Below are 26,397 nucleotides of genomic sequence, written 5' to 3'. Positions count from 1 at the left end.
TTGGTTGGTTTTACTGGACAGGCAGAGGCTGCTACACTGCAGCACGTCACTGGAGGCTGTGTGTTTGTTTGTGTGAGGACAGTGGGAGACGGTGTGTAAAGAGAAAAACCGTGCATTTTTTATGCATGTAGTCATCCTTGTAAGCACATTGAACCGTGAAGGGGTGTGTGTGTGTGTGTGTGTGTGTGTGTGTGTGTGTGTGTGTGTGTGTGTGTCTAAAACGGGCATGTATGTCCATGTAGTCAGTCATGTAAGCACATTGAGCCATGGAGTGCCAGTGTGGGAGTGAGGAAGACAGTTAATGTCTGTGTGCACGCCTGTGTAGTCAGTCATGTAAGCACATTCAACCATGACACGATGCCATGATGCTGTGTGCGTGTGTGTACCCGTGTGCGTCGGGGGGAGGGCTACTGTTGCTATGTTGTTGTGAAGATGGATGGCAGCGGCTCAGGTCATTACTGATCCTGGGTTAGCTTAGCAGCTAATTTTAGCTTCTAGGTTACCCATAACTGTGTCTGAGCTTTTTTTCTATATGAAGAGGCACAGGGAATGAAGGTGGAGCGAGCTGAGCGTGGAAGTATTTTCAGTGATTACATGCCTCAGATCATCTGAGGTTAGAGGTGTGAGTGACAAAGCTCCTGATTCTTCTGAGCCTCAAACCTGATGAGAATGTGTTACAGGTCTAATCCTCACATGATGCTTTGCGTTTCCATGCATCTATTTATTCAGTTTTGATCTAACAAGGGATTTTATTAAACAAATGAATAATGAAGTACACAGAAGACAAAAGAAGTTGGATCTTCACTTGAATCTTGGATCTTGTTTTAATTCAACTTTTACCCCAGTCTTCATTAAACTGAGAACTCCCACTTGTGTAACTAACAGTTTGCCTGTTATAACAATTTGATTTAAAACAAAGTTTTGCCCAAGTGTAAGAACAGTTTTTAACAGCTTTAAACATTTTTTTTTATTTTTTATATGATTATAAGGTTTTTGCTTAGTGGCAGGTTCACTTTCCTGTCATTGAATGTAATTCATACACATTGTTTCAGAGAAACTTGGGTAATTGAGCTCAGCTTTCATGCAGGCCATGAATTTGCGTTAACCTACCTGCAGTTGCTGCACATCTCTTAGCTGCTTTGCAAATCACTCCACCGAACCTTGTTTCCTATGCTGCACTTACAGATTTGCAAATTTGTGTGTTTGCAGCACAACACTATTATGGTTAATCTGATGTGCTTGCTTTGTGATATGGTCGTTGTTTCAGGTGAAGTTTGTGGCAACATGCAAATGTGGCCTACTTGATGAGTGGTAATTCCTTTGTGTTGCTCATTCTGCAGTGAGTGGCCTAGTTCTGCCCGCGTCCTTCATCATTTCACACATTGCGCACAGATTTGAAAAACTTTATTATTTCTTCCACGTGTAAATTGAAAAAAGCTGATTCTGAGATGTGGAAAGAAACAACAATATGTTCCTGTCAAACCTTAAAATGAATAACTGCTGTTTTTAATTATTACCCTCAAGAAATACCAGACCAGATGAGCCCCACACTAAACTTCCAGGTTTTTTTCAAACTAGGATAAAATATTATCTTAGTTTAAGCATTTTGTCTAGCTTAGTGGCTGCTCAATCCTGCACCTTTGACTCTGTGTTTGTTGTTGGGTTTCTACTCCGCAAAGCGCTCCCTTTAAGTTGGTACCATTTTTTTTTTCTTCTTCTTTTTACATTTTGCATCCCAGATTCGATCAATCTGTGGAGTAAAACCCACTGGGCGCAGGATAAAAATCCACTGCTCTTGTGGAAACACAAATAAGTAATAACTCTTCACTTGTGGCGGTCAGCCCTGTAAGGCTTGTTAAGGTCCAATCAAGCCAAGCAGAATCCAGACTGATGTTTTTAGAGCTGCTTATCTCTAGACTGAAATCTATTTAAAGTTGTCAAAAGAGTTTTTTAGATAGATTTTTTTTTTCCCCCCCCCGTGGATTCAAATAAAAAATTTAAATAAATTAAATTAAAATAAATATTAGAGCAGGGCGATATGCCAAGAAGTACTATAAATATTAAACACAGTGCATATCACTCCGTGGCTCCTGCCTACGATCGCCGTAATGCTCCGACAATCCATCGAGCGGTGCGGTAACACGGTAATAACGACGGTCCGCTAACATGCTCTACCAAAAATAGTGCTTTGTTGTGTATCTGACGGACGAAAGCTAAACCAGTTCCACACCACTGAAGTTGCAACATTTTTACAAACCAATTCTGGTTCATCTGTTTCATTCAACGATCCACTTTCGCCCTTCTCATTCTCCGTCGCCGCCATGCTTTTTCCGCCATGTGCGTATGAAAACAAAGGCACTGCAGATGTGCGTTTTACCCATATTCTATCACCATATTTCATTTTCTTATCGTTGCCCAACATTATACCGGTATTACCGTGAATGGTATGATATGGCCCAGCCCTAATAAATATTATAAATATTATCATTTGAAATTATGTTGTTTCTTCTTTCTGGTAATTTGTTTTCCAGCATACTTTCATATACTGAAATGCATAAGCCATCCATTAACCAAAAGACCTGGTAATATCGTGTTTGTGCAACTATTCCTCATCACAGCAGACCTGTTGAGGTTTCACCAATTAAAATAAGTTGAAGACATCTTTTGGCTGTGCTTTAAAAGGCAGACTTGTATACATGGCTATACATTCTCCAAATGTGGGTTTGTGTACACCAATCGGTTCCACACACTACAAAATACAATTTAATAGAAAAAAAAAAAAGGAAAAGTTGTCCATCTTATTCGATGGATATCATGAAAAGACAGAAATGTATGTGAAACTGCTTAACACGTGTGGGACTCAATACAAGCGGCATGCTGTAGTGCACAAAACTGTCATCCAGTTTACTGGCACATGAGTGGTAGGTAGTCTTTTTGCATCGACAGCTCCCAAAGACATGAGCGGTGACAGTGTCACACAGATCATTGCAGCAACACAGAAACCATCAGTTTATAAGTCCTATTCATTTGTTCATATTACAGGAATTTCTGTTTTTATTGTTATCTATTTTAACAATAAAAGCTACACTAATATTTATCAATATGCAGGCTGATAGTTGGCTTGTGATACTGATGTTATTACATGCCTGCATTGGAAAATACTCATGCTGACAATTTACCTTGTGGAAAAAGTTAAAATTGTCCAGTTTCCTCTCTTGCTTGTTGAAGCTTTTGATGTTAACACCCGTTTGCACTTTTAAGCAAAAATGGCTATCAGTTGACCTTAGCCGAGGGTTACTTCATATTTTTCACTCCAGGGTATCTCACCCCGGGACTTAGATATATTACTTTGCCACTCATGTCATGTAGGGACTCTGTAGAAGCCTACTCTTGTTTCTTTGCCTCTTGACCTTTGCTGATCACATCTACAGTTTTCTTCTCTCTGCAGCGGTGGAAAAGTTGACTTTACTGTGTGGTTTTTTGTTAGGCGTGGTCTGTCCTTTAAGACGAGAACCACAGCCTGTAGGCAAAACTCTCACAAACGGATGGTGTAATGCACCAGAGTTTGGCATTTTACCTTTGTGTTGACAGTTGAACACAAACTGAAATTTAATTTCATCTTACCCAGTTTGTCTTTGCTGTTTCTTCTCTGGTGGGCTTACCTGTCAGAGCTGCAGAAAACTTTAACCAGCTGATGTCTTCCATTCATCACTAGAGACTAAATAAGGAACTGATTAGCCAACCTAGCTGGTAATTTTTAATAAAAATAGGTAATAAAAAGAAGTCTTTACCTACTGATGCATAAAATTTTTCCTGACAACATGAAAGGATTTGAAAATAAAACATTTCATATCAATGAAATAGTTATTTAAACAGTTGCTTTGCTGAATCACCAATTGAATTAACTTAATTTCCAGCTAACAACAATTTGCTTTACAGCTTTATTAGTTCTACTTTTAATTAACTACTTTTTGCAGTGCTAGTGAGACATGCACACATGACAAATACTTTTTCTTAAAACATGAACAATTGATGAATCAAGAAAACTATCAAATAAATAATTGTTACTTTCAGCTTTGCTACCTAAACTGTTGCCTCACTTTATATAAACGACTCAAGACTTGCTCTGATTTCTGTGAAAAGTTGAGTAGAAACTCAGCTCAGCATATAAAATTGTGCAACCTTGATAATAAAAAAAAAAAATATGTGACACAAATCTATCCTATTAAATCTTCGAAAAACAATAGCTTTCTTGGAATTCCCTGCTCTCTAAGCAGTTACACATGCAGATATACCGGCTGACAAAGTAAGAATGAAATGAAAATGGCTAAAGACTGAATGACCAAAAGAAAGAGAAAAAGCTTCTGATGTATGAGCTGACGTCAGAATCAGAGAGGCTGTCGGTCTGTACAGACATACAGACAGCAACGAAAGAGTTACCATGGTGACCACGTGTTTACGTTCACCTCCCCTCTCCCAGCAGCTTTGGCAAAGAGAGCCAGTTTCCATGGCAACGGCCCTGATACCCCCTCCTCAAACCCACTGGCGACTAGGCCGCTCAGTGTGTGTGTGTGTGTGTGTGTGTGTGTGTGTGTGTGTGTGTGTGATTCATTGGGATGATTCCTCATACCTGTGTGAGAAGCAGTAAGCACATCTGCATTGACATCACGAAACAAGGCTAGTCAAACTCAATTCTCACCGCATAAAAACTGCAGTTATGAAAACAAACGCACCTGCTCTGTGTATTGCATACACTGGCTAAACGCATGTCTGAGTGCCATGCATTTTTTTTTTTCAGGCAGAAATGTCCGTTCAACGAGGATTTGGATGCAGACGCAAACATATGCGAATGTCACTCGGTCATTCCACATTCACATGACCGGGCGAGGTTATTTCTCTGCAGACCATTTGCCCATTTTCTCCACTTTCTAAATACAGTCAAGAGCGTCAGAAAGGGCTACAGCCAGTTTTAAACCCTTTACCACTCCCTCTGCTTTGCTGTCATAGGAACCACACCATCTTTCCTCTGACAAGCCTCCATCAAATGTGTACGTAGGTGTGTTGGGGGAATCAATGCTTTGAAAAGTCTGTCTTGTTGCTATTAGCCCCCTGAAGTATGTCAGGCTACATTTTCATCAGCTGCATTCAGAACGGCACCTTTCTGATTCAAAATTTAACATAATCACAATAATGAGTCTGCGCTGGCTCATTTTCAGAACACAATCGCTTCCTTTGCCAAGTGCAAAAATGTGGTACAGCTTGTGTTAGTGACATTGGTGCAGAAACATATGGGCAATGTACAGTCTTTCCAATTACTTACATATGGACAGAGCACACAAACAGCAGTGCCACATATGGCAGGGCCTGCTGTCCATAGGACTTTATGTGTAGTGAACACTTGAACACAGCTGGTGGATATAGCACACAAGCAAGGTGAGATTGAATTTTGGCTTTTATTATATGGGAAGTTTATATTCAAGTCACAACACATGAATAATTATTGATTTTAATTGCACTAAATAATTAATACAGAACATGTTGTTCTGTAGTGGATGAAAAGCTTGTAGCAAACATTTGATTTGTTATCACCACACCAAAGATTTCCTCTTAAGCTGCTTCTTTTTCAGAGATAGTGAGGACTTTTTTGTCTTACTTTTTGTGTTTGGATTTTAAACTAGTGCTTTGATGATTGTTCAGCATCATCATTTAGTCAGTACTATTCTCATTGGCTTGTTTGTACTGATCTCCTTCTGTAGGTAAGTTATAGTTCTTCTGATAGCTGGTCTTTACTTTTCCCTAACACTGAGAAATAGCCTCTATGTACACATACTTAAAAGGTTATCTTAGCTGCAGAGCCTGGTGTAATCCTTAATAGCGGGTAGCAGTTGCTGTCAGACCTAAAGTGTAACACTTGGGTAAGTAATATAGAGCACTTGTGTTCAACATTATATCTGTTTAATTATTGAAATGTGGCTAGAAACAAAAACACTGTGGCTGGCAGGGCATCAAAAAACCAAGAGAAGAGAAAATGACGCTGTCAAGTGTGCCAATAAATTTAAAGTAACAATATTTTTGTTGACCCTGGTGTTTCAATGCTAGAGTGCCACTGCAGGTTTACCATTGCCAGGGGTTAACTCAACAGATTATACCCACTGTAGTTAAATATTTATAGTGACTAAAAACATTGTCTGTAACTCTGATTGTAAATGTGTAGTATTACTGATCATTTTCTGTAATTAATTTTACACTCATTACTTAGAAAAGTCCAGGACTGCATTCTCTATTCACTTCACCCCTGCTGAGTGGAATTGATGTCATTTGATTTCTCCAATCTTTCTATGGTTCGGTGTTTAAAATAATTGTTTTGTTTTTTCTTACTTTTACCTTTTGAATCTTAATACAATCTTTATGTTTAATATTTATGGCAAAAATATTTATTATACATTTACGCAACTTAGAAACAACTTTTGAATTATTGCTAGTTTAAGTATAACCTTGTTTATTTTGTGTTTTTTCAAGTAGATGATGTTCTTCCATGCTTGAATAATAATGTCTTCATTTATTTGGACCAAAAAAAACCACTAGTCTGTTACCAGTATACATGCCAGTGTAACAAATGTGATGTTGTTATTCATTAGAAAAATGTGTTTTTTGTTATTTTGCTCCCTTGAATGGTTTGCTTTCTGTCACAGCACACTTTGTTTACAGAATAGATTAGGCTGTATTGTCCTATCCAGCAAGCGTAATGGGACTGTTTCATCTTCAGCCATATGTAAATCCTGACTACAAATGCTTTGGGTGCATTTTCAGGTCTAATCCTCTTATGAATCAAATTTTGAACTTCTAAACCAAAGGCTCTGACTTGTTAAATTTAGTTGTTCCTCCCCAGGGAGTCCCGGTTAATTGATTAAAACTAGCACTTATGAAAAGCAGTGAAGACGCAGCAGGGCATCTGTCTTGGGGATTATGTTTCTGTAATAAAAACTGTTTGATATCTAAAGTGAATAGGGGCGTAATGGTGCACTAAATCCATAGTTTGCTATGCACACTAGTAATAGAGTCATACTTTGATATCATTTTCTGTACCGCAGAAAAAGCAAAGGAAATGTCTAAATTGGCATTTGGTGTTATGTTTTAAAAAAGGGGAACATTTAAAAAGCGTCTATCTTGTCATGATTATCTCTATAACGTTTGAGGTGCTTAAATGCTTTTAGTAAGCAAGACTGACATCTAAGTCAAGTGCAGTATATTCAGTATATTGCTGTATATGTGCTTCTTTCTGTGAAGAACGAGGACACCCATGTTATCTAAAGGAACTTCTTGGTATTGTTAGTGAACAAACTAACCAAATGCCTTGTGTTTACATGCATTGTTAACTCACTGAACATGGAGTCATGGTGATTAATCTGTAAAATGTGATTAATTAGATCTTGTAATGTGAGCTAACATATTGTATGCGTTTCGTGAATAACTCACACTGCAGAAAGCTAATAGACAACAGCTACTGCTCTATGAAAATGTAACTTCTGGGAGTGCAGGTACAGACATAAATAGACTTGTGACAATAGCTGTTTTGTTACATTAACGTGCAAAAAATAATGTTCAGTTTTTATGGTGTAGATTAATAAACAATTCAGTGAAATAAATAAGTAAATAAATACATTTAGTTTTTCCATGCTTTTCTTCTTAATGTTTCAGTGTAACTCACTGCAACGACTCTACTATGAGTACATTTCAGCTAAAGTTGCAGATGATCTCAGCTATTGCTTCTGCCCTTGCTTATTCACGTTCCTCTTCTTTTGCGTTTTATTCATTCTCATTGGCTACAACTATCTCTTCTTTGTCGTCTCCGGTTGTTTAGCTGTGACTACAGCAATGCTGGAAGTCTACAAATTAATTGCACAGATGATGACAATGGTGGAGCGTTTCCCTGTGTGTTTTTGGAAGTTTAATTTGCTACTACCTGTCCAGATTTTAATCCCTAACCCAGCTTTTGCCTCCTCCTGAACAAAAATACTGACCAGCTATTTTTCAATATTCTTCTGGATTAAAGGAGTGCACATGAAGTGTCACATTTAAAGAATTTACATCATTATTTACACAACCTCAGCTATGCAGAGCCGCTGTGTCTACCCACATGTATTTTGTTATACATGTACAATGATTATAAAGGGCTTTTCTATTCTATTGTTCCATCTTAGCCATCTACCCAATCATTGCCTCTGATACTGGCAGCATTTCTTTGTAGTTAAAAAAAAGTCCTTATAAGGCAGTGAGTGGTGTTATTTTAATAGCACCGATGTTTGGTGAACAGCTCCCTGGTTGCCAAATATACTCTATAATATACCTGGATAGCTTGGCAGGTAAAGTTTGTGCATGATATGTTAGCAATCCCTTCAGGGTTTTTCTTTAATTAAGCACAAACCTGCATTTGGACTCAGAGATAATTGGTGAGTAAAGGGCACCATAGCTTCACAAAACACATAGTTTGTGCTGGTGTATAAAGTATGGCAACAATTTTTTGTATAAATGTCCCAAAGTAGGAATTGATGCTACGATGGAACGTTATATCACGTTGGTCAGATGTTCTGATTTTCTGTGCCATGTTAATGTTCTGCAAAGTATATTTTTCTACTCAGTATTCAGCATCATGCCGGAGCAGAAGGTAGGAACTATAACATAAAATTAATTATTGAAATTATTTTAGTACTTGCCAAAACACAGTGGTGCCATAAACCTTACATTGGTGGATGGTGTAATAAATTATTTTTTCTTATTTTAAAGTACAAAAATGTCCTACGTTTATCCTGTTTGTTATCTCAATTACAAATCTCTAATATCTAGCATCTTTCTTTTTTATATGACTGCTTTAAGTTATGAAGTTCTCATTTGTTTCTTAGCTGAATACCATCTTGAATATCTAATAGTTCACAGCAACTGTTAGGTTTAGTTATGACGCTGCAGAGTCACAGAGTGGGCAACATCTTGTTAAAGCTCTTGAACTGGCTGTGATAATACAATAGAGAAATTGGATTTGTGCTAAATATGAGCAATATGCCATCATATTCCTGTAGACTGGAGTTCATCATTGGATGCAACACCTTAGAAATGCCTCAATCAAGCACTGCAGACTTTAGTACAAGCTGTGTTTAACCCCATGAAATTGCAATCTCTTTGTATTTGATATAAAGTAACCAACGGATTTTGGAACATCTTATCTGCATTTTTGATTTTAGCAGATAGGTACAATTTGCCCACATGTTATGCTGACCTTGAGGTCCACCTACTAGTCATGAATATTTATGGTTGCCAATATTTATGCAGTCACAAGAGACTTATTAGCATACTTGAGCTTCGCTTCCTACCTAATTTCAATGAGATGACAACCTGATGTCATAATCAGAGGTGGACAATGAAGCTAACTTCATCTATTCTCCATTAATGTTAGAGATATAGCCGTGATGGAAATGACCCTTTTGACATTTACAGCACTGCTTAAAGATGATGCAATAATTCACGTTTGGATCTGTTAGGTTAGAGTGGAAGAGTGCTGTGCTGATTGAGCAGTTGGGAGCAGTGTTGTTGAATGGACTTTGCATTTTTGACTGTTTCAGAATGAGGATTTAGGAATATGTGGTGTCACAATGTCCTCGCAACATCGCATGGTTTGATCTATTCCGAAATTAGGGATATTTCTGAATGTATCGCTATCCACTACTTACAACTTTACTCATTTTCCGATTTAACATACAAAAAAAAAAAAAAAAACATGTTTAAAAGTAGCCACAGTGTGTGTGTGTGTGTGTGTGTGTGTGTGTGTGTGTGTGGCCTTTTTCAGCTTTATTTGATAGATACAGTAAAGAGAGGACAGGAAAGTAGGGGATTGTCTGTCCATTTTAACTAAAAACAAATAAACAATTAATAAGATGTTAAGTTTAGTTTTAGTTTGCTGTGACACACCTGGTAGTGAATCAAAGCCAAAGGTCAGATGTTGCACAGTAATAACTAATTTAAGAGTCAATAAATGACCTGAATGTTAAAGTCCAAGAGTGTTTTGACTAGAACATCAGTGTGGTAGTTGGTCCTGGGTAGGAGGAAGAGAGGGCCGTGAATAGAGCTGGGCGATATATCGAGTTTTTAAAAAATATCGATATATTTTTATACGAGATATAAGATGTGACAATATCCTTTATATCGATATAGTCTATGTTACGTTATAATTATACTTGTGGAGCCGCAGGTTTGCCTCTCTTTCGTCCACTTTCGTCTTTACGCAATGTTACTCGGCCTCGCCTCTCCTTCACTGAACACAACTCCTCCTCGTCCCCCATCGCTTCACCTGCAGGAAGCGACAAGATGGACACGGCAAATCTCCGTTAACGAGTTACTGCGCATCGCCCCGTGCGTGGGGCTGGACGGCGTCAACGTGTTAGCTAGCTAACCACGCTAACGAGCTAACCACGCTAACGCCACGGACTAAAATCCTTTCATTTTCTCAAAAGTTGACAGCGCGCCTTATGTATGAATTCTGGTTGTGCTTGATGGCCGCGAACCGATTTTATGTGGTACACGGCGCTCAGCAATCTGTCAAAAAATGTTTTAGTACGACTTTAGTAAGCTACGGAGCTGCACCGCTTGATGGATTGTCGGAGCATTACGGCTGAGCCTCGCGGAGTGATACGTACTGTGCTTCAACGTAATATTACCCTACTGTGTATAAGGACTATAAATGGCACCTGTTAAGAGACGTGGTTGCGAAGCGGATTTCAAACTCCAGGCTGTCAGTCACTCAGTACAAGTTGGGAACAGAGCAGCTGTGAAATCTGTCTTTGTTATTGTGCTCAGCGTCTTTTAGTTTACATTTTGACTGCACAATTGTGAGCTTTTTGTTATGCACAAAAACAACATTTTTTTCTTTTATTTATGGAGCATTATTATTTAATAAATGCTCATAATTTATTTTTGAGTAAATTTTATGTACATCTGCTCTATGTTAATAAAAGTGCCTGTGTGACATCTGGGACACAGCTTTGACTAAGAACTCTCTTTTTGTTCTTACTTTATGGCTTTAAAAAAAAATATCGAGATATATATCTTATATCGCCATCCAGCTAAAAAATATCGAGATATGAATTTTGGGTCATATCGCCCAGCCCTAGCCGTGAAGTCGACCAGAGTTTGATAGGTGGAAGGCATCATATATGAAGGTTGGCTTCCTCAGGTTTCCTGTCAACGTAGACACCTGCTGAAGGGCCTTCACTAGACGATTGTGTGTGAGACATTGGGCGTGCAAAATTCAGTGGGCCTTCTGAAATGTATGCTGATCGTGCAGAGAGGCCATGATTTTGAAGCAAGTACTCTGTGTTCCGGAGGCATTTTGGATCGAGAGAGAATTAAACCAGGAACTGAATGAGAATTTTCTTATTAGGGTTGTTGCAAACGGCAGATTTTTCTTCGATATTAATCAACTACCATTATTGGAAGCTTTGTCTAATTTTCTCCTCAGTTCATCTCCACCGACTCTGAAGAATATTTCCCATACTATTTGGCTTCAGTATGTTTATTTGAATAGAGAAAATAAACAGCAGTGTTTTATTTTTATTTCGTTTATTTATTTATTTATTTATTTATTTTTGCTATGTGTTGAAAGTGAACCAAAAGAGTTGAGCTGTATGCTGTTAAGAGCAAAACAGCGAACTGAAAAATGCAAAGTTTCACAGGGCTGAAGGGAACTGGCGAGTTGGGTGTTAGTTCTCTGCACGTCTGATGCTACAGACATTCTTTTTAATGTCACATGTCTTCATGAGGTTGATAATTATTTTTACATACTCAACACTCTGCTGTTTTGGAGGACTTTTGCTTTGAAACGTCTGCTCAGGAGGTATTCATGAGAAGAATTTAAACCAAGCAGTAAAGTAGAGATGAGTAGAATTTATTAGTTAATAAGGAACAGTATAATGATCAACTGTATTTATGACACACTCTTCTTTTTCAGATGTTCACTGGCCTCTTGAAGCACACACCACCTCAGGCCTCCGCTGCAGCAGCCTCTTCCTCAGACCAAAACAGCAACGCACAAACTACAGCTCCCACAATCCCACGGGGACACCTGGTTGTGGGCACCAAGGACCAGCTCCGCCTCCTCACCCCTGTGGGCAGCACGGTGACATCCAATCACTGCACCACATCCGGGGTCCACGCTGCTAAGCACTCCGGAGGAGCGCCACGGCCTCCCTCCTCTATGAGCGAGGAGGATGATGGAGGTGGCGGAGGCAGGGTGAAGAAGAAACGAAAGAAAAAGGACAAGAGGAAATGGGAGAAAGCAGGAGTGGAGTGTGAGGAAAAGGAGAGCAGCAAACCAAAGAAACGAAGGGAGGAGAGGGAGCCAATAGTGGTCTCCCTGAGAAAGAGCAAGGAACCCAAGGAGAGAAAGGAGCGTAAGGAGCGCAGGACCAAGGGAAAGGAGGGCAGGACAGAGAGTGAGACGGTGCTGAAAAATGTGTCGGGAGTTAAAACGTCAGGTGCCGCCGTTTCCCCGGGATCGGCTCAGATGCCTGTCAAGGTTCCTGGCAAAAGAGGAAGAAAACCTAAGGTCAAAGTCCTACCTCCTGTACCCTCGAATCAAGGTTTGAAGAGTGTCAAGTGTTTTTGTTTGTGTGGTAGTGACAGCAAGAAGTTTTGGATTGTGTTTTTAATAGTGTAGTTTGCTTTACCTACAGTAGGGATGTGCATGATTAGTTTACTAGGCAATTAAATATTACTGCCCTTGTTAATTGGTACCAGAAATACTTTTAGGTTAAGCTACCTCTTCATAGCTTATTAATTTATCCCATCTGCAAAAAGTGTTTATTCTGATGTGCCACATGCCGTTTTTCAAGGCTGTGTCCGCTGACAGCTTCTTAATGTCTAATGATGGTACCAGTAGTAACTTTAATTAAAAAAAAATACACCCAGGCTGCTTTACTTATGTGATGGTGGCAGTGTTTGCTGTCTGCTAACCTCTGCTGCTTTGAAGTCTGTGTGAATGAGTGTCTCGTTCTGTGTTTTGTCAACAACCAAAGAACAAAACCTTAAAAATGTGATGACAACAGGCGTTTGAGCTCGAACAGTTCAGGACTAATTGGCAGGCGAGGATGATGCCTGTCCTGTTTGTAAATGTCCTTAAATCATGATCAGACATGTCAGCATAAATATAGGTTATTATAATGCGATTGTTGGATTTAATTAAGACCGAGTACGCATGGTTATGTGTTTGCACGTGTGTGGGTGGGTGTATTAGCATTCTTTCAATAGCTGAAGAACAGAAAAAGATTTTCTGCAAGAATTATATCAGTGCATGTTTGATGATGCCAAACCCAGCAATAGACTTAGATGACACTGAAAGTAGGATAATAGAATTTATATGTATTATTGAAACAACTACAAGCTGCATTTTGGATTCTTTGTCAGTGCTGCTGACAGTCCACTGTTGGCTTGGGGACAGTGTTTACTCTCAATGCTGTTTTTGCGACCAAACAACAACAAAACAAACAACACAAGAAAAAACCCCACATGTTCCCCCGTGGGTGAATATTCACGGTGATGTTGACATTCTTGGTTAATAAGAACATTGTGCCTACGTCAAGATTATTTTCATCAGCGTGCAGACTCTTCCTTTTGGATCATGTTTGTGGGGTTTGGTGTTAAGTCCTGAAAATGATTGAGTTTGTATAAAATTTAGCCAAGATATTAATATTTTCATGCTCTGCCTATGATGAATTAAAAGAACGTACTGACCCCTTAATCGCTTAGCTGGACCATCAGGTCAAAATGTCAATATTTCTGGTACCGTATTTCCCGGACTACAAAGCGCACCTGAATATTAGCCGCACAAGCTAAAATCAGGGGAAAATCCTGTTTTGTACATACATTAGCCGCACCTGACTGAAAGCCGCAGGTGTTTCAATGTTGACTTATCATATGTAAGAGAATATGCACAAAGGGAATTGTCAGGAAAGAGATGGCTGTTTGGAGACATCACTTTTATTAATATTTTGAAAAACAAGTTATGGGTACATATTTGCACATGTAGTACATAACAGTAGCCTACAGCACACCAGAAAAATAGATTCGGACTACCTTTTAGGCTCAGGTGCAGTGACACAGCTTTAACAAGAAGAAAAGTCAGTCATTCACCACCATCTTTCTCTTCTTCCTGCGCACTAAAACCACCAAAGTCCTCTCCTCCAGTGTCGGATACAAACAGGCTCAGGATGGCTTCGTCATCCACTCTCCGCTTCTCTCCTTCGTTGTCACTTTCAAAACCAAAGAAATCCTCATTGTCAGTGTCAGAGTCGAACACCCTCTGAAGGGCCGTGGCGGTGTCCTCCTCTCCATCATGCAGCAGTCCAGCCCTTCAAAATCCGTTGGTGATCGTGGATGTTTTTGCACTTTTCCACGCTGTCAGATTCCACCGGTGGAGTTGGGCATAACTTGCTTTTCGCAAGTTTATCGCCGTTCATCATCCACGCCTCCCGCTGAACGCGTACCGCTACTTTGAAGTTTGTTTTTCGCGCTACTTCGTACGGCACTACGTTGCCTGGCGGACGGACATGTGACTAACATACCACTCTTGAACCCCGATCCTTCCGCCAGGCAACGTAGTGCCGTACAACAGCGGAACACACAAAACAAATCGTCTTACGATATGACAAAAATCATGGACAATCCATAGAAAAGCCGCACCTGACTAAAAGCCGCAGGGTTCAAAGCTTGTGCAAAAAGTAGCGGCTTATAGCCCGACAATTACGGTACTTTTGTTTAGTGGTATTTAGTAAATGTAAGCCTGCTTGCCAGCCAAGTACAGTGTTCAAGAATGCAGGGCGTTGCCATACAACGGCCCTAGCAAACTAATATTAATACATGTGCATCAAAAGAGCTGTGGGGAAAAAAGAAAAAGAAAAATCAGCTTCAGTTTAAGAATGACTAAAGTTATCATGGAAGTGTGACCACCGCCGCTTGTCCTGTACAAGAGCTTGCATTAACTCACAAATTTCCAAATCCTCTTCAGCTCGTCCTACCCAAGGAGTCCACACAAAAGTCCCAGGGGGGGCACACGGCACCCAGGCCGCCCACAGCCATGGTAAGAACCACGGTCAGGCGAACAGCAAGACGCCAGTCCCGTCAGCGCCAAAACAGAGGGGTCGAAAACCCAGGTAAGACTTTCGGACGGGCTAACAATTCATGGGTGGAGAGAAGAATTTACAAGGAGAATATTGCTATAGGGAAAATAGAGAAAAGAGGCCGCACTAGAAAACCCCTTGAAGTGCACAATAATGGGGTAAAGCGAGGAAGTCGGCAGTAAACCTGTCGTGTGCAACAAATAATGCAGTTCCTTGGTTACAAATATTTCACTTTGAAGCTACATTAAGGAGAAATACTAAAGAGAGACCCAGGACATCATGAATGCATAGTAAGGTTTTGACCTTTGCAAAATAAACCACTAAAGTCAAGCTGGTGATTTCTGGAATTTGTGAATTTTTGAAAGCTAATTAACTTTGGAAATGTGTTTGAATCTTAATTTTAATGTGAAGATAAACAAACACGTCCATGCAAGCTGATAAAATGTTTCTCTTTATCAGCCACGCCATCACTTCAGAGATGCTATTCACGTCTTATCTCACAAACCTCTTATAAGCACATGAGGATGTATAAATATGATACAGATGCATATACCTTAATAACAGACTGTTTAATTGCAGTTGACAACCTTAGCTGTTCTTCCTTTACTGTCATTGCTATTCCCCCTTCTATTAATCAGCTCACTTTTTAAAAGCTGAGCAATTGGAGGGTAGATGGAGGGAGCACTGACACATCTGCCACAAATGCTGCTACTGTCATATTTTATATCCTCAAATAGTAATCAGGCTTTTTTTTTTTATTTAGCTCACCTGCAGAACACACCTGTATTAAAGTTTGATCAGCTTAATTTCTCATGTCTTAATACAGAAACTCATTTTGATGAGTAACTGAAGTGTGATCACAAGATGCACGCGTACATTTTAAATAACATTAATAACTGCACTCTGAACTTAACCAGACCTTCCTGTAACCCTTTCGTATATTAACAGCCTTACTGTTTAAGTGGATGGAACCATTTAATCTCTTAGTGGAACTTTTATTGTAAAGCATTAGCATGCGTACGATACCCAACAGCAGCTGTACCAGATTGTATTTCCTCAGCTTGTGTCTGCGGCCAGGCTTTTATTTGTTCTTGTCATCTATGCACTTTGCCATTTTCAGACCTAGCTTTCAGGTGGCTACTGTTGGTTATTTTAAGAAAGAATGGCAGACTTTAGACAGGATTTCTTTGTGAATTACATTTGTGCTAGGATGATCTTAGATGTGTCACAGCAGCATGCAGTAACTATTGGGTTGTGGATAAAGAGAAAGATTGGAGCTCAAGAGATTGGTGTAGACTGGAATGCATATTTGTGACAAGTTGAGTTAAGGTTATGATGCTGTAATGTGAATGAGAGAAAGGAGATGGTGTCAGAGAAAGAGCAGGTTTCTCAGACAAAAGCAGTACATGTGCAAGCAGAAATTTATGATGAAAATAGTTTGGAAGAAATGGATTGTGAATGAATGAGGGAGGACAGAAATGGCAACAGATGTGAAGTTAAGAAAGGAAGCAGCCGAGTTATGAAAGACAAAGAAGGGAAAAAAACACCAGTGAGTGTGAGAAGAGAAGAAGCTGCCAATGAAAGTTATGAAGAGAATGTAGGAAAGAGATGATGATCAGTACCATGAAAGGGGCGGGGGTGGGGGAGTGGGGTAGTAAGGATGAGAAGCTACAGGGATAATGATGTAAAGGAAGAGTGGAGATAAGAGAGGAGAAAACTAGATAAAATGTTAGAGAGAGAGAGAGAAGATCCACTGTAGTAATGAAAAGAAGACCTTGTGAACTCTTCTGGCTTGGGGTCATTTCCAGGTTATGCTCTGGTATCCGTCATGTGTTGTTCGAATAAAACCATCCACAGGAAGATTAGAAAAGCCTCATGTGGTGCAGCTTCCATCTTAATCTGCTGCTTTTGTCTTTTCTTATTGCTCACTTTGCCACAGTTTTTGTGCAAAAGAGAGAAAATGTCTTTAACCGGTGCAGGAGATGAATCTGTTTTGCGCCTTGGACTCTGCCTGCCAGTATTATCCTAAATCATTAGTCACCATAAGCAGTTCATGTGTCAGCTGCATTTTTGACTTAATAGCATTTAATTGTTATACTGTAAAGTCAGCGGCAGAAGAAAGTGTGGAATATTGAGTAATTTTTTCCAAAAGGTGACTTATACTGCATGTCAACATTTTGTTTAAAGTTTTATTTTGTATTTTTTTTTTATTTGTGTCAACGATGCTTGATTGCTCATTCGACAGGCAATAAATATCTGCTCGAGAATGTCAAAATTTTTATGTTGCTTCCCTTCTTAGTTTAAAATGAATAGCTTTATGGCAGTATTCTATACATTAATAAAAGGAGTCAGAAAAAAATCAGGGTTCCCCAAAGGGAAATTGTTTTATTGCAGTTGTTGTGAAAAAATGTTGAGAAATCTACAGAAGTAGAAATGAGACAAAATGACATTTCTGATGGATAACATTTTTTAAAAAGGGGAACAACGGATTTCCATCATACCACAATTTGATTTGACAAAGTGAAAACAAAAAGAAATGATTTGTTCGTTGTAGTTTTAATAAGTGCTTGAAGCTGGGGACCTATCATTTCAAGTAATTGAACATTACACTTTGCTCTTTTGCGTTAACTCCTTTATTAAAATGTTGCAAACAATGCATTTACTGTCATTTCTCAGGCTCTGATTTTGCTGTCAGGTAGCAGTTGGGCAGTCTCGTTGTAATCTGTGATCAATCAGTGGTTGTCTTTTGTGATTAGGAAATGACAGTACTTCTGCATATTAGCATAAAGAGTAAGAGCTGAAAGAACTTCCTCAACCAGTCTGCCACAAATCCTCAGGGAGCAGCAGAGTTTCCAGCCGCTGAGTGAGAAAATGCTGCTGCAGGCTACTAGAGTGGCGAATTACTCATCAGAATTCCTGCCCTCACAGAGATCCTGGCGCAGCGCCGGTGGAGAAGAAGAAGAAGGGGAAGAGGAGAAACCAGGAGCTGGCTGTCCAGGAGGGGGTGGAGAGTGATGACACTACCTCAATGTCAGCCATTAACATGGGTGGAGAGGACAGCCAAGACCCCCTGGATAATGCAGTGAGTGCACAGCAAAACTGGATAGAGGCTGAACACAAAAGGCTGTCATCACAGTATTTACAAAGAAAAACCTACACAAAGGATAAAGGGTCAATTTGATGATATTCTGAACATCAGTAGCATTCTTAATGGCAGGAATCTTAGCAGTTTTTTTCGTCTTTAGTTATATACCACTTTTAAAACAACCAGAGCTGAACAGAGTGCACATTAAAAAAACAGGGAATGTCAAAAATAGGTGCACAGACCACCAAAATGGAAAACAGGATTAAATGTCTAAGGCCATTAAATAAACAAGAGCCACCACAAGTTGAAAGCATGTGTTGAGATTTGCGTCATTAAGGAAGGAACATTTGACTGTGCGATGCAGTCCGCAATTAGAAGCAGTTCTTCTAGGATCTACAAGGCTTAGAGGTAGGGTGGAGGCAGATGAGCGCTTAAGTCAATTCAGTATTTGACAGGCATACAGAATATCAATGCTAGTGCTGCTGTAATGCTTCTCTATTTTGCTGGTGCTAATTTGGAGTCTTCCAGCAGCACTCTGTAGCAGCTGGAGAGAGTCTGAGCTAGCCAATACACCAGTGTGTTTCAAATATCCAGGAGAGCAATGTGTTGATAAAAGTCGTCGTGTCACTGAGAAATCGGATGGGCTTCAGGAGGCAGGTGGAGTTTTACAGATTGCTTCTCTTTTTGACTGGAAAGACATTTTTGAAGGCACAAAATAAAATGGACAAGATTACCACATCGGAGTGTCAACCTGACTTAATTAGCTTAGCATTCTTTCTTACATTCACTGCAGTATCTGCATTGTGTAAGAGTAACACTGATACACAGTCGCTGAGCATAAACATTTAATCATTTCTCTTTTCTTTAGTTTACATGTAGATATACTTCCTCATGCCTTCTTTTTAATTCTTCTGTCCTTTTTTCTCCTCGTATTCTCTCTCTTTTTTTTTTTTTTGCCCCTCCTTCTGCAGAAGCGACGTTCGGGACGACAAGTCAAAAGGAGGAAGTACAACGAAGATTTGGACTTTAAGGTGGTAGATGATGACGGAGAGACCATTGCAGTTCTTGGAGCCGGTCGCATCGCGGCGCTCAATGCCACTGCTCTGGCATGGCAGGCTGAGGTAAGCACATAGATGGTCATCTGGTTCTTTCTTACTTTTTCCTCTCAGTTTTGTTATATCTATGTTATCATTAAGGTTTTATAATATTTAATATCTTAATAATTATAGCTTTTAAATACATTTTTGGTGTTTATCTGATTGCAAAGGTTTGTTGCTTTGGAGTCTTAGTGTTAGGCCTGTTTGAATAAAACCTTTGCATTGCATTGCAGCCTTAAGCTTCAGTAGTTAATCTTCTGATTCTGTCTCTCAGGAACCACCTGAGGATGAGGCCAACATCATTGAGAAAATTCTGGCTGTAAGAACAGTGAAGAAAGAGGTGAAGGACAGAGAATGAACACACACACTCGGCTTATATAGTTTTTTTTTCTTTCTTTATCGCTGCTCGCTTATTTCTCGTTTATTAGTTTTGTCTCTTTCTGTATCTCCATAGACGTCATCATCAGAGGACCAAACGGAGGAGATTGAGGAATTTTATGTCAAATATAGAAATTTGTGAGTACCTCTTTGACATTGGTTATTCATGCAGTTACATATACTGGAAATTGATATTTTTAGCATGTTTTCCTGCACAACAGTGAAAACATTCCTTTGCCTCTTGTGTGATCATTGTTGGAGGAGGCACAGGTTAGAGATGTTGTGCTGCATTGCAGGTTTGATGTCAGGTTAGATCAACTGTTGGCAAAATCGTGTGTTATAGACTAGATTAGAGTAGCTCTTTATTGTACATGTACAACAAAATTGTGGCTGCTCTGCAACGACTGTGCGGATTTAAATAATAAACAGACAGGAATAAATAGCAAACAGGAGAAATATATACAATCAAGCGGGCTGTATACAAAAATAACAGAAAGACACACATTAGAGAACAAATAGTGGTATTCACAGTTAGAACCGCCACTCTGTCTAATACAGTCTAAAACTGCACTTCCAGTAGCACTCGCACCTGTGAGCCAGCCGGCAGATTATAATTGCTTATGTGGTCAAACATTCTTAGATCTGCACTGCTTTCATAATAAACCATCACTTAATTTTCTTCCATACTTCAGAGCATGAAAGTGTGTACATGACTGTGTAAACTGGGCATGGCTCTTGTACATTTAGGCAGTCGTCACCATCGTTGATAAAATGATAACTTTGACTGCACGACAGCTGCTAGCATTGACGAAAAGGTCAGCAATGCCAATAATTAGGTCTTTTGACAAGTTAATTACTGGTTGGAGGGATGTCAGTTACTCGTCATCTTTCGTCTTACAACCTCGCATTCATTACATGAAAGGAATGTCGTGCCTTTGTTGAAGTTGTTAATAGTTTTTATGACATTTATTTGAAGTAATTCGAAGTTTATACACATGTGGTTCTCTAACAGTTGCTTGTAGCTTTGCATCCGTAGTCTCACAAGCACTCAGTTAATTTTATCCCCGAGGCTCAGGTTCTCCAGCCAGTCTAGGGATCTCTTGAGACTTTTTTCTCTCTCTGGGACCTTTTATTATAAAGAAAAGACCTAGAGAAATATACATTAGTAATTAAGATTGTAATTTACTCTCTGAGGTGATGAATAAAACATGATCAGATCGCTTGAGCAGTAAAACTGAGTCAGTATGAATGTTACTCAGTAGAATAATGTATTCAGAAATTAGAAATATGTAGTAATAGTGTAATATTTGTAGTATTAAAAAAATCACCATTATGCATAATGCAATTGCAAATATATAAGCATTTGCATAGTAACTACATGGTATCCCTTAAACACGTCAGATACATTTCTAGTATTTGTCCATTTATGGGTTGAGGTTTATAGATTAAATCACGTATGTTAAACTGCAGCCACAGGAGCAGTAGTAGAATTTGTTTTGCCGTCTTTCCTTTCCCTTTAATTAGGGAACACTTTCTCAGTATTGCTGATTAATTCCAATTAAGGTAACTACTTCTAGCTGAAAATGCATATTTTAATCACTTGCAGTGCAGAAAACACTGGTTATGTTGAGTGAGGTGAAGGCTGTTCTCTTTATGGATTGATTTTCAACTGTTCACACAGTTCAAACAGGCAAACGCCCGATTGTTTTGGGAATCCACCCATAAAAATAGAAAACTGTACGAGTATTTAAATCATCTTCTCATGTGCCTCTGAACCACTTTCAGTGTTCAGGTTTTAGATCATCCTTTTGACATCCTGTTCTGAGCTGTTCTCACACGAGCTGAAAGGCTAAGTAGCTGGCTATGTTTTTTGTCATGTCATTTCAGTTCCTACCTACACTGCAAATGGGCCACTCTGGAAGAACTAGAGAAAGATCCCAGAATCCACCAGAAAATCAAGCGCTTCAGGACCAAACAAGCCCAGATGAAACACCTGTTTGCCGAGGTAAGGTTAACCATCATACCCTCATATGCTGTTCAGGACTGGATAAAGGGTTAATATTCTCCTTTTAAATGACAAGACAAGTTCATGTGCTATTATCCAGCTAACCATTTCCAAAGCTGTGTTGCCCATAACAAAATAATTATGAACATATAAATATGATTAGTTTGTGTATGTAATGAATGGGCCACGCTGCCTGATAGTTCACAGCACATCCATCCTGTGTTACTGCAAAGTGTTCAGGGTGCTTCAGAGGTTAACAGGCTAACTCCATCAGGATGTGATGGGGTAACACCCTGACACAGAAGCATCATTTGTTCTTAAGTGCACAATTTCATCTTCATGGGAGTCGACCTTGTCACACTTCATGGGAGAGAAATCGTTGTTGTTGCAAAACTGTTAGTAGACTTGTTTGACAAATGGGTTCAAATACAGGGAGTGCAGAATTATTAGGCAAGTTGTATTTTTGAGGAATAATGTTATTATTGAACAACAACCATGTTCTCAATGAACCCAAAAAACTCATTAATATCAAAGCTGAATGTTTTTGGAAGTAGTTTTTAGTTTGTTTTTAGTTTTAGCTATTTTAGGGGGATATCTGTGCGTGCAGGTGACTATTACTGTGCATAATTATTAGGCAACTTAACAAAAAACAAATATATACCCATTTCAATTAGAGCAGGGCGATATGGCCAAAAATATTTATCACGATATACATTTGAAAATTTGCGATAACGATATAACTGACGATATAATTGATGCGAGACAAAATACAACTCCACAACATTACTAGCGCAAAAAGACAACCTTCCATTAATTTTCACTTAAACAAGAAGCTGGTTTTTATGTACATTAAAGCTTTATAAAAATGTAACAGTGCAAATGCAAATTCCTTGCTGAAAGTTTAACCAAAAGGCATTTCCAGTAGAAATGGGCTGACATATCCTGAGCATAACCATATATAATATCCACTGAAGTTAAAAAGAGGTGCTTTGCAACATTAAACTGTAGTGTGCAGTACGTATTTTTTGGACCATAAGGCACATTGAGCTAAACAAAGCAGTTAGATAAATCAAACTTTATTAAACTCATTCTTCTTGCTTCCTCCACTTCTGTACCATTGATTCATTGATGTTGAATTCTCTGGCAGCTGCTCTATTCCCATGTTGTTGCAGTATATTAATGACTAGCCTTGTATTGTGGATGGATTATCTCAGTTGTTCTCCTGACTGACGTTTGGTCCGTTTACAGCATCCTGCCATGCGATTGCATTTGTCTCTAACCATGAGGAACCTTAGTGTTCATCCTCCAGCTTCACTGTTTATGTTATGCTAACATAGCTGTGTCGCTAGCGATCACGTAGCACATCATTATATACCAGCTAGCCCAACTTCAGTAACCCTACAAACGTCACTGCTGTTTAGTTTCCTGCCTTCATTTATGTTGGAAGTGATAGCAGAGCTGTACGTTTGAATTTTTTCAGAAATCTCTGTCAGAACATGCTATATCATGCTTAGGTAACTAGCGAAACTAGCGAGCTAACTTCTGCTAGCTTCCTGCTAACTTCTAACTCCGTTAAATGTAATACATTTTGTTTTCATGGATGCCTGGAAGTTAAACTGAATTGTTACACCTGGTAAAGCAGCAATGCTGATCGTTTTATTAAAGATGAAAGAATTTAGACAGTTAACTCTCAGTGATGCTGCAGTGTTTGTTTGACCTGAAGTGTACTGAGTTTAGGACCCAGATTACTCCCAGATTTAAGAGCATCTTAGTCCGACAAATACAACAATAACGACGGCCGCTTGCATGTTCTGCAAAAAAATGTGCTTTGTTGTGTATCTGACGGACAAACACCAAACCAGTTCCACATCACTGAAGTTGCACCATTTTTACAAACCAATTCTGGTTCATCTGTTTCACTCAACAATCGGCCATGTGCGTATGAAAACAAAGGCACTGCGCATGCGCGTTTTACTCATATTCTATCGCGATATTTCATTTTCCTATCGTTGCCTAACATTATACCGGTATTACCGTGAACGGTATAATATGGCCCAGCCCTAATTTCAATTATTTATTTTTACCAGTGAAACCAATATAACATCTCCACATTCACAAATATACATTTCTGACATTCAAAAACAAAACAAAAACAAATCAGCGACCAATATAGCCACCTTTCTTTGCAAGGACACTCAAAAGCCTGCCATCCATGGATTCTGTCAGTGTTTTGATCTGTTCACCATCAACATTGCGTGCAGCAGCAACCACAGCCTCCCAGACACTGTTCAGAGAGGTGTACTGTTTTCCCTCCTTGTAAATCTCACATTTGATGATGGACCACAGGTTCTCAATGGGGTTCAGATCAGGTGAACAAGGAGGCCATGTCATTAGTTTTTCTTCTTTTATACCCTTTCTTGCCAGCCATGCTGTGGAGTACTTGGACGCGTGTGATGGAGCATTGTCCTGCATGAAAATCATGTTTTTCTTGAAGGATGCAGACTTCTTCCTGTACCACTGCTTGAAGAAGGTGTCTTCCAGAAACTGGCAGTAGGACTGGGAGTTGAGCTTGACTCCATCCTCAACCCGAAAAGGCCCCACAAGCTCATCTTTGATGATACCAGCCCAAACCAGTACTCCACCTCCACCTTGCTGGCGTCTGAGTCGGACTGGAGCTGTCTGCCCTTTACCAATCCAGCCACGGGCCCATCCATCTGGCCCATCAAGACTCATTCTCATTTCATCAGTCCATAAAACCTTAGAAAAACCAGTCTTGAGATATTTCTTGGCCCAGTCTTGACGTTTCAGCTTGTGTGTCTTGTTCAGTGGTGGTCGTCTTTCAGCCTTTCTTACCTTGGCCATGTCTCTGAGTATTGCAAGATATCTCACTATTTTTGACTTTTCTGAGCCTGTCAAGTCCTTCTTTTGACCCATTTTGCCAAAGGAAAGGAAGTTGCCTAATAATTATGCACACCTGATATAGGGTGTTGATGTCATTAGACCACACCCCTTCTCATTACAGAGATGCACATCACCTAATATGCTTAATTGGTAGTAGGCTTTCGAGCCTATACAGCTTGGAGTAAGACAACATGCATGAAGAGGATGATGTGGACAAAATACTCATTTGCCTAATAATTCTGCACTCCCTGTATTGCAACGTGTCAAGGCAAGTCATTTTTGTGCATTTTTTTTAAGTCACTGTTGTTCCCTGGGAGCTTTTTAAGTACTGCAACAGAGGGTATCATGTTGTTATGGATGGGGAGAACTATGTATAGGCACCGTACAAGAAGAGAAGAAGAATTATCAGTGGACGAGTTACAAAAATGAGAAATGGCACTATGCACCTCTGGGTTTTTGTCATGGCCATGCGGCCCGGTTTGTGACACAATGCTAATGATTAAAGTCAAATTACATTTCAGGTGTTCTCATGTGAGACTATTTTTTAGAATCAAACTGTTTTTTTTTCTTGTTTGTTTTTTTCCCTTCATCCCTCTTTGTCTCTGTTTTTTTTTTTTTTTTTTTTGTAGCCCGATGAGGACCTATTTAACCCAGACTATGTAGAAGTGGACAGAGTGCTGGAGGTAGCTGTTACCACAGATACAGAGACCGGAGAGGTAGGTAACACATAAACACAGACACCCTCCCACAGAGGTGTTTTTCTGGTTTGAAAGTAGCTATTACCGAAGATCCTCAGTGTGATGGTGCTCTCAGAATCCTGTGGTACAAATACAACATGTTTTTTTTTCTTTCTTGTATGTGGTTGTAGGAGGTGACCCATTACCTCGTTAAGTGGTGCAGTCTCTCATATGAGGAGGCAACGTGGGAGCTGCAAGAGGACTTGGACCCAGAGAAGATCAAAGAGTTTGAGGAGATCCAGAAACTGCCTGCAGACCTCAGACACATTGTGAGTAGACACGTAATCGAAGATGAGTACCATAAGAAAACTTGATGCAGCGCTTTAAAATTAAGGAGAAATTTTTTCCTCATTGTAACAAACCTCAGTTCAAGAACAGACGGGCAAGGTTGAGTTCAGTTGAGGAAAAAGCGCAACACACTGTTGCACTTCAGAACTGCTGTTTTTGAAAAAATGCTATATTATACCACTATGTAGCAGATGCTGCCTGATAATGGTCATGATTTACTATGTTGTTTTATACTGTCATGTTCTGGTCACTGTTCATTGGGAAGCAGTTTAATCCTTTTAATCCCTTTGCACTAAGATGATCATTAGTTCCTTTTCAGTCGCAACATAAGCTGTGGTAGTGTGCTTGGATTAGTTCAAGTAATAATATGTAGATTAAACAAATGTGCTCCATTTAGGACTCATTTCTGTGAATAATATTGAATTTGTGTAACTGTGTATTTGCTACAGTGGTTGCCATTTTTCAGACTATTTTTCCTGCTCTGGTACAGGAAGATAATGTCCCTTTTCTCTCAGTACAGTCCACAATGCTCCGATAGGCTTATTTATTTATTTATTATTTTCACAGCTGAGACTCATTTGAATTTCTGAATAGATATGGAGATGTGGGCGGCAATTCAGACGTTTTGAGCCATCTTAGATACATAGTGAGAGAAAACATTTACATTATAAAGTTAGGCTGGTGGGAGGATAATAGAAAAAGGGAAACTGCGCTAGTGTACACCATTATGACTTTATGTTTTATC

General features: G+C 39.4%; 1 protein-coding gene across 1 annotated transcript in view; it reads left to right on the top strand.

Annotated features, from left to right (window-relative positions):
* Positions 1-26,397, top strand: part of chd6 (chromodomain helicase DNA binding protein 6) — a 95,068-nt gene that overhangs the window by 34,823 nt on the left and 33,848 nt on the right. The window contains exons 3-11 of the mRNA XM_085353387.1: positions 11,996-12,626; positions 15,050-15,194; positions 18,090-18,243; positions 19,218-19,367; positions 19,618-19,683; positions 19,798-19,859; positions 21,609-21,726; positions 25,257-25,343; positions 25,496-25,633. Of these exons, the coding sequence (XP_085209513.1) occupies positions 11,996-12,626; positions 15,050-15,194; positions 18,090-18,243; positions 19,218-19,367; positions 19,618-19,683; positions 19,798-19,859; positions 21,609-21,726; positions 25,257-25,343; positions 25,496-25,633 (1,551 nt within the window). The remainder of the gene's footprint in view (positions 1-11,995; positions 12,627-15,049; positions 15,195-18,089; positions 18,244-19,217; positions 19,368-19,617; positions 19,684-19,797; positions 19,860-21,608; positions 21,727-25,256; positions 25,344-25,495; positions 25,634-26,397) is intronic.

Source organism: Diplotaxodon limnothrissa, linkage group LG5 (genome assembly GCF_057381915.1).
Source record: "Diplotaxodon limnothrissa isolate DT_005_m linkage group LG5, D_limnothrissa_male_GT1.1, whole genome shotgun sequence".
Lineage (NCBI taxonomy): Eukaryota > Metazoa > Chordata > Actinopteri > Cichliformes > Cichlidae > Diplotaxodon > Diplotaxodon limnothrissa.
The sequence above is the reverse complement of the archived record's forward strand: the minus strand, read 5'-3'. Positions and strand labels throughout refer to the sequence as shown.